General features: G+C 29.7%; 1 protein-coding gene across 18 annotated transcripts; it reads left to right on the forward strand.

The window, feature by feature from the left end:
* Nucleotides 1-8,419: 8,419 nt before the first annotated feature.
* LOC131620865 (uncharacterized) lies at nt 8,420-12,161 on the forward strand. 18 transcript variants are annotated; one of them, XR_009289334.1, is made up of 7 exons: nt 8,425-9,153; nt 9,262-9,449; nt 9,565-9,812; nt 10,030-10,128; nt 10,256-10,279; nt 10,785-11,474; nt 11,761-12,161. XR_009289334.1 is itself a non-coding variant. In XM_058892043.1 (5 exons), exons 1-4 carry the CDS (start codon nt 9,312-9,314, stop codon nt 10,118-10,120), a joined length of 375 nt encoding a protein of 124 aa, XP_058748026.1. In that variant the 5' UTR covers nt 8,420-9,311; the 3' UTR covers nt 10,121-11,474; nt 11,761-12,161. The 18 variants fall into 18 exon arrangements, 2 of the variants coding, with proteins under 2 accessions (XP_058748026.1, XP_058748025.1); XR_009289330.1 differs by having other exon boundaries at nt 9,565-9,920; nt 10,030-10,147; nt 10,256-11,474; XR_009289331.1 differs by having other exon boundaries at nt 9,565-9,920; nt 10,256-11,474.
* Nucleotides 12,162-12,975: the final 814 nt, after the last annotated feature.

Below are 12,975 nucleotides of genomic sequence, written 5' to 3' on the forward strand. Positions count from 1 at the left end.
ATACCACACAAGTCAACATAAATAAATGTAGAGGAATGATAATCATACACTCAATGTTACAACTACACCGTATGAAAATACGGTTTGATTCCTTTTATAATATTTAATAATTATTCTTCAGCTTTTTCAATACAAAATGAACACATATTTGATGTATTTTAGATGGTGTAGATACATGGTGTAACATATTTAGTGTAAGAATAGCAACCCTCATAAATGTAATGCAAATTATGCTATGTTTAAGTTAATAAACATAAAACTTCTTTTATTAATTAATCGGAGCATTATACATTGTTTAGGAGAAAACGAAGATATAATTCTGGAGGTGTAGTTTAGATTATTTTTTAATAAAAATTTGACAAATATATAATTTTTTCTTCTATATATGCAATTTCTTTCGTGTTTACTCCATAAATAATAAATGATGTTTAAGTATGTTTGTCATATTTTCATTGAAAAATAATATAAACCACATATAAAGAATTGTAAAAAAAAAAAAAAATCCTAATATCATATTTAACCTGTGGATTATTCTCTATCTTTTAAACACAAAAGTGATGGATCCATTTTTTATCACTTGAAACTTATTATTATCGAATAATATAAATTTTATATATTTTATTGCAAGGCATAAAAGATACTCAACTCAAGAATCAAATACTACAACTTGATAAAAGAAACTATCTTTTTATAATTGTTTTTATCACAAATGTATAACTCTTTCTATTAATTTATAATTATTTTTTAATTTTAATTTTAAATTAATTTTGATTTATATCTTGTCATTATCCTTTTTTTAAGTACCTTCACTAGCACCCTCCTTATTCTATCATTAACTAATATAGTAAATATTTACTCTATAGGTTTGATAAAAATTAGTGGTTGACTGATAAGTTAGTTTATAGTTTATAGCTGATGACTGATGACTGGTAGCTTATAACGTATGGGTGGTTGTTGAGACCGATAACTGACAAGCTAATTGAAGTATTTGGTAAAATTAACCGTTCAAATAACTTATAAATATAAAATGACATAAAAGATATTTAATACATAATTATTTAGTTTGAAATTAAAATAAATTATAAAGGATAAAAATGAATTTATGCTAAAATAATAAGGATACAAAAAGGATGAAAAAATAATATGTTATAAACTAAAATGTTATTTGAAATAGCATTTGAAAACTAGTAAAGTAAACTATAAGCTAATGATAAAAAGACCGTTATAAATAAATCTAAATTCTTATATGAACTTATATGTTATAATCTATATGACATAAGCTCAAAATTATACCTTATCAAACATAATCTATGTTGTCATCCTTATCTCAGATTACCGCACATAAAAATACTTTTTTTTCTTCTATTTTATTTATTTTAAAAAAATAAGTATTCAATGGAAATAATAAATTTAAAAAAAAACTATTATTATATAAAATAATATTTTTTTACAGGCGTCTTTAACTTTGACAGAAAACTTATCAATGAGAACTGCAACAATTTTTAGTTTATTTCTAGGATGATTGGTGACAACTTTTTAACTTTCTCAAAATAATAGATCATAAGAAAGAATATCATCAAAACATGATTTAAGGGTGTGTTTAAATTGACGGTGTTCCAAATTGATTTTGAGAGAATTGAGTTTAACATAATTTATTTTAACAGAATTAAGTTTAGAAGAATTGATTTATGTTTGGATACAATGATATACAAGTGATTGTTATCTATTAATGTTGTTTAGATAGTTTAAACAAAATTAATTTTGAATTGTATAATTACCAAAATGGTAATAAATTTTAGTACGAATCAAAAAGAAAAGAAATAATTGATAAAAATTAAAGAGAGTAAAATAGGAAAATTTAAAAGAGTTGTAATAAATAATATATAATAAATATAAAAATGATTCTACTAAACTCAAAAGTTAGGAATTGTAACTTCTACTAGAATTATTTTTGGAGGAGGAGAATTGATTTTAAAAAAATATTCAAACAAGATAAGAAAAACAATTTTCAAATTGAAGTGAATTAAAATTACTTTTAGAGGAAGCAAATTTAAACCTGCACTAAATAAGATGTTTTATAAGTGAAAGTAAAAGCAAATATATGTGTTTTGCATGTAATTGATAACACGTATAAAGTTAATATATTGTGAGTAAATTTTTCTATATTTATGAAAATAGAAACATTGAATGAGCACAAGAATAAAACAGTAGAGGCTAGTTGCATCATCATATATCTCTACTACTAGCATCTAGCATAGATAAAAATAAGGAAAACTGTGTGCAAATCAGAATGAGTGCAGAAAATGGTATAGAAAATTTTGTTTCACTTTTTCGGAATAGAAAAAAATGATAGTATTTAGCCGTTGGATGCAATTGAGCATGTCACACGTTTCGATCCTCGATTGGATATTATAACCTCACACAGATTGTGTTTTAGCATGAAACTTAATACTACCATATGCAAAATAAATACTCAAATGAATTTTTTTTTTTTTTAATAAAAAGAGCTAAGTTTATCACTTCCTTATCCCTTTGACAATTTTCAAATTTTAGAAATAGTAATTTTCTAATAAATTTTAAATAAAGGGCATATGATTTTATGATGTGAAATGATTGATAGCCACAAAAAATTCAAGAAAATACACCAAAGTGTCCATAAATTTTAAATGAAGTGACACATATAAACTATTTTAAATAAAATAACTATTTACATAATTATATATTAAAATAAATTAAAATCAAAAATCAAAAACTATAAAGTGACACATCAAATCTGAAACAAAATAATACAATAAAAATAAAGAAAATTCATTTTAACTATACGCTGCAAAATAGATATAATACTTTTCTATTTTTTTATTTACACTTAGTTTTCAAAAAATAATTAAAGAAAATTACTATAAAAATGAAATAAATTCAGAAGAATTAATTTATTAAATTTATATATTCAATAGCTAATTAAATCTAAACTATAAAAAAATGGTAATTAGAAGGGTTTTCAATGAGTTTCAAAAGTAACGAGATATTTACAATATCCTTTACTTTTTCTAATATGATGTAGTTGGTTGATTATTATAAGAACTCACTGAAAACATAAATAAGACATCAACATCATCTTTTATTCTTTTAGTTTAATGAGGTAGTTGTCGATTTTTTTTTTAAAATAATCATGTATTAAAAAAAATTACGCAAATAACTAAGTTTCGAAAAAAATTACGCAAATAATCAGGTTTTTGAAACCCTTAACACCAAGGCGCCATCTCACATTGCTTATTCCCCTTTTTTTTAGTCATAGGCGCCATCTGACATGGCACACTCAGTCCCAATAAGCCATGTCAAATGACGTCTCCCTTCAACTTTTAGGAGGAGGAGCCATCTCATATGGCGCCTCCTTGTATATTTTTGTTCAATTTTCTATTTAAAAATGCACCAAGGGGCCATCTGAGATGGCTTATTGCAGAAAAGTTGTACATAGGAGCCATCCCAAATGGCGCCTCCCTTCATCTGATACAATGGTGGCGCCATCTCACATGGCGCCTTGGTGTTAATGTTTTCTGAAACTTGGTTATTTGCGTAATTTTTTCCGAAGTATGATTATTTGCGTAATTTTTTTCTAATACATGGTTATTTAAAAAAAATCCGTAGTTGTCTAAGTATATCAAGTCATTAATTAGTGACTTTAAGAGTTGGAGAATATTTGTACCACTTGATAATTTAAGAATTTCACAAATATAGAAAGATTATGTACGATATCATTTTGTATTTTTCCCTTGCTTTTACTCCCTCTATGAGACACCTTATTTACTTCACGTTTTGATGATATTCTTTCTTATTCACTTAGTGCATGTTTGGATTGACTTCTACAAGCCCCAAAAGCACTTCTAGTCCAATTCAACTTGATAATTGGTTTTATTTTCTTGTTTGGATACTTTTTCAAAATCAATTCCCATCCTCCAAAAGCAATTCTAGTAGAAGCCACAATTCCTACCTTTTGAGTTTAGTAGAATCAATTCTACATTTATTATATATTATTTATTACAACTCTTTTAAATTTTCCTACTTTACCCTCTTTAATTTTCATCAATTACTTCTTTTCTTTTTTATTTGTACTAGAATTTATTACCATTTTGGTAATTATACAATTCAAAATCAATTTTGTTAAAACTATCCAAACAACATTAATTGATAACAATCACTTCTATATCATTGTATCCAAACATAAATCAATTCTTGTAAACTCAATTCTATTAAAATCAATTCTATCAAACTCAATTATCTCAGAATCAATTCTATCCACCGCCAAATCTAGAAAAGTTGGTTACCAAACCGTTTTGGTATGGTGCAAAACAAAATACTTCAGATATGTATGAGGAAATAACAATAGTAAATATTTTTTTTAAAAAAGGAATTAGCATTGGCTACTACAATTTAAGTACCCTACATCAATCAACTATCTACCCAATACTAAAGTGTTGCCCAAATTGACCTTTTTGCCCTTCCAAGCAAATATTTTTTCCCTTGCTAAAGGTTATTTCAGTAATTAACAAAATAAAAATTGCTTCATGCCAATTGTTCTCTTCTCATTGGTCACTTCAATGATCTATTGTACTGTTTACTTTCATCTCACACGTTTTCTCTTCTCTCACACGTTTTCTCTTTTCTCTTTCCTTTTCCCTTCAAATCCTAGCACAACCACCCCATTCTCCACCCTCTGCGCTGCTGAAACTATTTGAGAAAAGGAAGATGAAGCAACTCGCAGCAAATGTAGAAACTCATAAACTGTGTATTATTGATGTTAGTGATGTATTTATTTTATTGATTGTGTTTTGTACATAAGGATACCTTAGATTGTTCTGTGGAGACACGTCTATCTCCATATTCAGCTTCTTCCAAATCCAGCTTCTCCAAATTTCTCCTTAGAAATTAGTGAGTTTGGTTAAAAGTTCAAGTTCTGGTTCGATAGCCTTAGATAATTAATTTTCAAGTTCTGGTTTTTTCTATTTCAACTTTCCGTGTTTTGGTTTTTTTATTGAAACTTTCCATTTCTGAAGGTGCTGGTTATATGACGATGGTGGCCGCTGGAAAACTATGGAGGCGAGGAAGGAAAGCATGGATACTTCATGTATGTGCATCCATTCTCTATATTCTTCATCTCCGATTCCATTTTCAGTGAGTTTGATGAACTGATATTAAAAGATGTCTACTTTAGTTTATAATGTTTGAACTTCTTAATCAATGTTTGAACTTTAGTTTATAGTCTTCATCTTTTGGCATACAGACATCTTTTTCATTCAAGTGGATACACAAGCAATTCTACCTCCAACAAAAGGTGCAGAAAGAAAAAGGTAAAAGGTTCTTAATTTGATTGGTTCTAGCTTTATTTTTCTTTTTTTCCAATGTAGCTACCTCCTTTACTTCAAAATATTAGAATTCTACTATTCAACTGAACCACTTAAACTTGGGCTGGATTTCTACACTAACATGAGTAATGTTGTCTTAAATGGCTGCTGCACCTACAATCCCTGAAATAGTTCTCCCTTCCGCTACCAGACAATGGAAAATGCCGGTAACAGACCTCGGCACCGCACCGAAAGCAACCAGTAAGGTTATTACAAATAATTTTGTCCTTGAAGCAATCAAACAAGGTTACAGACATTTTCTTACTGCTGCTGCATATGGTGTTAAACATTATATTGGTGAAGCCATAACTGAACCACTTAAACTTGGGCTCATTTCATCAAGAAATGAACTCTTTGTAACTTTTAAATTGTGGGTTACTGAAAATCATCCTCACCTCATTGTTCCTGCTATAAAAAAATCTCAAGTAATTCAAACAACAAATTTTCATTTTTTTAGCTATATATTTATAGTTTTACACTTGATATGTATGCATGTTTCTTCATTTTTTTGGTGTAAATATGTTGCTTACTCGGTTGTATTTTTTCAGATCTAATTTTTTTGGTGTGAAAATGGTGTGAATATGTTAATGTTCATGTTCATGTCCTTCCAGATCCAACGGTAAGTGTGGCTTTAAATATCTATCGTTTTAGTAACTTTGAAAATTGATACAATATTTAAAGAATATATCTTGAATTCTTAATTCTGAAGTTTATCAATATAGCTTTATGTAAATGGTATTTTCCATATCACAGCTATGCATTTTCCATATGTGTTCCTGCAAAAGTCCTATTGTGGTAAGTCTGAACAAAATTAGACCATCAGCTAGGCCTATTTCTGTTGATTACAAAGTTTTTATGATTTGTATAACCCGCGGTGTTTACACTCTACAAGACCATCAGCTTAGCCTATTTTTGTTTGAACAAAATGGATAATTTGCAGGTCCTGAAATTTCTTCTGCTCTGGAAATTTCGTTTCTATTGTTGAAATGCAGGTTGTAAAAGCCTTTGGTTCCTTGCAAGTCTATAGTGGTTGAAGGATATATACCTTCCACAATGAATTTATTAAAATAACACTCTTTGTATCAATTATATCAAGTGATGGATCTAACTCTTTTAACGAATCCGAGATAGCCTTAGCCATCTTGGGGTCTTAATCTGCATGAAAGAACGATTCACGTTTCTTGGAGTCAAATATCAAATTCTTCCATACATTCTCTTCCCTTGAAAGTGCCTTTTTATTTTGCATTATATGTACTAATTGTTGTCTCCATCTTATTGTTGTTTGCTTGGAATTCTTCATAACTCATCAAATCTGGCAATGAATTTGACCACCAAGATTCTTGAGCAGACTGTTAATATTTCGGAGGACACTTCTACCGAAACACCCAGTGCAAACTCACAGACTAGGTACTCTTCCTACTATCTCATGACTAGTGTGTATTTCTTAACATTATTTACTTCTTCATCAACTTAAGCGGCAGGCTTAGAACACAATTGTGTACTCCGAATTTTCCGATGAATTTCAGCAGCAAAATTCCTGAGCAAACTGTCAATAATTCAAATTCCAAGGAAAAAAGAACAACCGGAGAAAAATCACAAACTAGTTACATCTTCCTACTTTGTCAGGTTAATATGAAATTGTTAACATTCTTTAATTCCTCTTTAACTAATGTGTTAGGCCTGGAAAGCAATTGGGCGTACCGAATCAGCCGTTGGTTCTTTTCTTCTAATATTCTATGCTTTTCATTCTTTACTAGCAGTTTAGCTCTATTAATATGAAATATTTTCCTGTTGTATTTGTAACTAGAATAATATTTTTAAACTAATATAGCTACCAGCTTTTGGCAATTGCTGGTGCTCCTTATAGCATCACATTTCTACATTGCCTGAAATGGTTAATTTTTTCTAAATATGTGTTGCATTTGACTTAGATTTATGTATGTGATGATGGACTGAAACTGGAGGTTCTATGGAACTAAAGTGCCACAAAATCAACAGACGTTGAGTGAATTCAATGGGGCCCTCCCTTTGGCAACTGTCATCCAAAATTTCACATTAGTGTTTTTTAATTTCTAATAATTATTGTTACTTAGAAATAACATAATTATGATATTACTTAGTAAATATTACACCATAAAGAATATACATAAAAATATGATACCAATTCACGTTTTTTCTTTGAGATGATTTTTCTCCACTTTAAAATGTTATTTTAAAATAAGAGCCAATAGAACAAACAAATTAATAAAATGACTGAAGAACCGGTTCAAAAAAATTACTTACAGGAATTGTAGTTGGTCTTCAATTTCATTTGTGAATGTATTGTACGTTGGGCTGGTTTCTGTGTGCAGGTTCTAGCATTCCTTTGCTTAAAGAGCTGATGGTAATCCCGACGGCTCGGTTGTCGCAGACATTTTGGTTTAATTGTTGTTCTACAATTTTAGTTTTTATTTTTTAGTATCAAATACCAATGTAAATGTAAAAAATTTAGATATAGCTTTTCACTTTTTATATATTTCAAAAGGTTTGGCCAATCTTGTAATCTGTTTTTTGATACATATACGGGTGACTTATTTGTGCATTTTGCAGGTAATCAATCTATTTAAATTCAAAAAAATTGTTTTCAAACAAAGGATCCTCCATTGTGTATTGTTTTGCTCTCTCGATTCCCCTCATTTTTTATGTATTCTTTGATTGAATCTATGAAATAAAATCTTCAAGTTTTCACTCCTGGTTTTGTATAATTTTGTATAATTATCTATTGTAAAATCATTATACTCAAGTTTGGAAGAGACTTTTATCAGTGTTTCAAACATCTCCTTCTTTCAATCTATCTATAATATAAGAAAATTAATGGCTCTGGAAAACACTAATTTAACCCTTTGTCTTTGTCCTCCACCTCACCATTTGAGGGGTATTTTTTGTCCAAAATTTACTTTTTCTAACCAATTTGTACTTTTAGTTTGAACTCAATAATAGTTACTTTAATTTGTGAACAAACTGCAAACTACTTTTGTCTTAGTAGTTCAACTACGACTAAATATAAACTAAAAAATCAATTTTTTTAATTCAAAACACCTTTTTGGGTGAACAGTCCGTCCTTCTCCCTTCCCCCTTCCCCCAAGAGAACATTTTTCTGTCTTCCAAAGCTTGTCACTCTCTCATCTTAAGATACCAGTCTCTTCACATTCCTTCCTCCTCTTTTTCTTTTCTCTTCGAGAAAATTTCTTTCACCGGAGATAAGAAAATTGAAACCAAACAGAAACAATTGATGACTCGTGAAATCTACTCTCAAATAGTAATGATACTTGCAAGTATATTTCACACAAGCTAGATCTTCCAAAAACTATTTCAGATCTGCTATCAACAAGCTCTCTAACGAAGCCCTAGCCGAAAAAACATCCTTCTCAAAGCTATGGTTCTAAATCTCCAAGGTTTTAGAACTTCTTCTCTTGAATCTCTTGCTGGGGAAGAGTGTGATGATGTGTTCTTCAACAACATATTTATGTTCTTGTGTTCTTCGACAACATATTTATGTTTCTCGATTTTGTTTCAATTTTTTCTGAAACCTCTTATCTAAAATATATTTCATCTAAAATATAACTGATTGAGGTTTGATTTCGTTGTTGTCGGTTGTAATTCGCAGGTTCGGATTTAGTTTCTGCAATTAGCTTGAAGAGTATTTCTTCGTTTAAAGCGTTTTTTCTTAAAGAATTTTATGCCATTGAGTAAATACTATTTGCAAGAATTTAAGGTTTGTGGTTTTGATTTCATTTTAAGGGTTTTATTATTAGGTTTATCTAAATAGGATTTTTGAATAACCATGTGTATTGTTCTTCTATTTATGGTTTTCAAAAATCAGCAAGCATGCCTTTATGTTCACCTGAGAGTTGGTCCTTATGCTCGTGTTGAATGGAACTTTGGGTAATAACTATCAAAGAGTTTAATCTTAGTTACCTCTTTTACTTAAACTATGATCATTTTTCCTCGAAAATAATGAAAGCTGAAAGGTTGTATGAATCACAGGGTGGTCCAATAGTTCTATCTCAGGTAATTTAAACAACTTTTATTTTAAAAAATTGTTTAAATAATATTAATTTTGTTATTTATTTACGGAGTAAAAGTAGAGATATATAACGAAGCTATTGCCTTTGTTTTTGCATAGATTGAAAATGAATATGGACCGATGGAGTACGAACTCGGTGCTCCTGGTAAAACCTATACTCAGTGGGCTGCACATATGGCTGTAAGAGATGAAGTGAAGAATATGATGAAAAGGGATTTGAAATGTTCTGTTGAGTCTGATTTTTTCTTTAAATGTGATATATGTCTTACCATAACAAAGGTACAAACGTTCTCACCAATGAAGAGATCTCTACATGTCATTGATGATACTGAAGGAAAAACGAACAGGTTCATATGTCGGTATCAAAGCGCATCATTTTGATTTTTTGGTTTTTTGTTATCTCTTCTTGTGTTGCTACAATTTCAGATCTATGTTGAGGAACTAAAGGCCAATGAGTATGTCCTCACATTGGATAACACCAATTTCCATTATCCTCACATTAGATAACTATGCAATTAAATGCTGGATCGATTTTACGAATATCTCACATCACCTTTTGTGTAGGTACTTTTTGTTGTGGATGGATGGATTGGAACTAAACCACAAGAAGCTCAATCAAGGTGGGACAACTTCAACAAGCATAGAAATCAGGTGAAGTGGAAGGTCAGCAGAGGAAAGGAAGGTGTAGAATGATATGAATATGGTCATTTTCATTTCCCTTCAATTCAATATCATAATGACTTTGAAGGCAATGATAGTAATTTTGTCCTTCTTATGGTTGATTTTGCAGGAACTTAACTTAGTGAAGGATAAGGTGAAATTATTTATATGATTCTCTCTTTTCTGTTCATTAACTTAAAAGGCTTTTCTTGCTGAAGCTTTACTTTTTTATTTGATGAACTGTGTTTCACATAAAAACACTGCAACATGAAATTTTATGGAGGGCTGCTTGTGGAGAGCAAGTGTTCTCAACGCAGGAATTAATGATAAGAGCATGACAACATGTTTTATGTGAAACAAGTGTTTACATAAGTTTGTGTTTTTGAATATGAAAGATAGAATATAAAACCAAGAGAAATGTTCTTTGTGAATGTTACTTTTATATTTGTAGGAGGTGCAATGTCTAATGTTTTCTTATATGAACTTTTTCTAATTTCACATTCCTTGATGTATAGACATTATGCAGTTTAAGATCATCCTAGGATCTATCCAATGCACTCAAACAAGCTCCAGCATAAAGAATTTGTTTTTCATGTTAAATACCAACCGCTCTATAATTGGTCCTTATATGTTCTTTGATGTCTATTGTTTTAATAAAGGTGTCTTGATATAGCAACTATAATGTTTGATGCTTCGAGGAAAAGCGCTGCCAATTTTAACTTGCGGAGACTTTGCTTTGTGATAGAGGTTGAGGAATTGAATACTTTGATAAACATGTTGATGTACCGATTAGTGGATAAACCTTGAGATATCAGGAAAGTATAAGAAACTCCTCTTTCGTAGAACTTAACAGAACGAAATACCACTATTGTCTAATTTTCTGTCTCATTATATTAACCCTCTTAATGAACACCTTTGTATTTCAGATCATTCTACTTCAAAGTGACAGTCTCAAGTGCCTATTACTATGCAAAACCAAGGACGACTTACGCAAAGATGCCCACGTGATGGAGTTCACGATCGTTTTTAACCGACTACTATCCAAACGTCTTGAAAGCTATAGAAGAAAGCTATATATTAACACTTTTGCTATGATTCCTCTGACAAATTTACACTTTTGGATTCATTAGCATTGTGGGAGGTTTTATTTATAATTACACCAAAAAAATAATATGTTTTTTTCTCTTAATCTATATTTTAGGTATACAAAAGGCCTTTAAATAAAAATCAGCTTGCTAAGAAGGAGGATGATGATGTGACTGTATATGACAATGCATATTTCACTGTTCAGGAGCATGCAACAACAATAATTGATGAAAATTTATAGATTATTGGTGGTAGTCGTAATGGTAGGCATGCATGTGTCCATTAATTTTTTCTTATACATTGTTTTGATTGTTTGATAGTTACTGGTATTAGTGGGATTGATTATGTGGATGTTGCAATATCTGTTGTATGGGCTATGTGGATGTGGAAATATTTGTTTGTTGGATTCAATTTATCAATTTCAAAATTTGTGTCCGGTTAAAGCTCACGTGTCAGGGTGGTTTATTGTTGAAGTGCATATATAATAGCCGACATATGTTGTATTCGAATCCTTTTATCAAGTCTCAAGTTTCTGGTTTGTTTTTGCAGTCACGGGTGCTTCGTCTCGGCTGTGCTGATGAGTTTTAGAGTTTCGTTTTTTTTTATGTTGTAGTTGAAGCCAACCATGGATAAAGCGGAAGATCTAATGGCACTGTTGGAATTAATGTTCAGTTACTATTATTATTGAAGTTCTATTTATAGAAGTATGAGTTTTTTTCGCCTGATTGCTCAAATGTTTACTTCCTCTTTGTTCTGTAGTCTTTCACGATGCATTATGTACACGAGTACTCTAATTATGGATGGTTATAACTCATGCATAAGTTAGTTGGATTGTATATAGGAATACTTCAAGTACTGAGTTTAACTAACAACATGAACAATACTAACAAACTAACTGATTGTGAGCAAAGTTTTACATAACGATTATAGATGTGTTTTATTCCTTAAAATTGGATTGAATTGTGGTCATGTTTAATGTGGTCTCCATTGTAAATGTCTCCAATTATCTTAGTGTTGTGTTTAAGATAGTAGTGGGAGACATGAGTCTCAATTAATTAGGAGTGTGAGACCAGTAGCTATAGATTTTCATATAATATTTATATTGAAACTTGCTGACCAATATAATCATTTACAAACCAATCCTTACTAATAAATTTATCATCATTATATCTACTCTACTAAAGTGTGAATCAACTCATGTGTATTCAATAGGTACAAAGTATTAATTTTTAATGAAAATTTGAATCTCATAAACTCATCTTATGTATATAGTTTCATCACGGTCTCTACTTCTATGTCAATGAACTCATCTCCTATTTTCCTCCATTTTAAGATTTCAATATCATTTAATTTCTTTTTCTTATTTCTAATTAATATTTTTATTTTAAAATTAATTTTAACTTATCTTATTTTTAAAAATAATATATAGAAAATTGAAATATATATCATTGGTGTAAAACAATTTTGTTTTTTTTTTTAAAATATGTCTTTTTTTAAAAATAATAAATTCTTTTCGTAAAACAATTTATTTTTCATTTTTTTTTATATTTTTATTACATTTTGAAAGCAAAAGTGTGCGTACCACACGCCGGTACCCGTGCGAATGCACGGGTATCCCGCTAGTTTTGTTTTATAAAAATGTCTTACATTTGTGTTTTAATAATTATTAATCTTATAATTCAAAGATTTAATGGTTTGTACATGCTTTTATCTTCACTTAAAATAGGTGATAATTTGTTTTCATCATAAACTGTTTTTATATAA

Source organism: Vicia villosa, linkage group LG7, assembly GCF_029867415.1.
Source record: "Vicia villosa cultivar HV-30 ecotype Madison, WI linkage group LG7, Vvil1.0, whole genome shotgun sequence".
Lineage (NCBI taxonomy): Eukaryota > Viridiplantae > Streptophyta > Magnoliopsida > Fabales > Fabaceae > Vicia > Vicia villosa.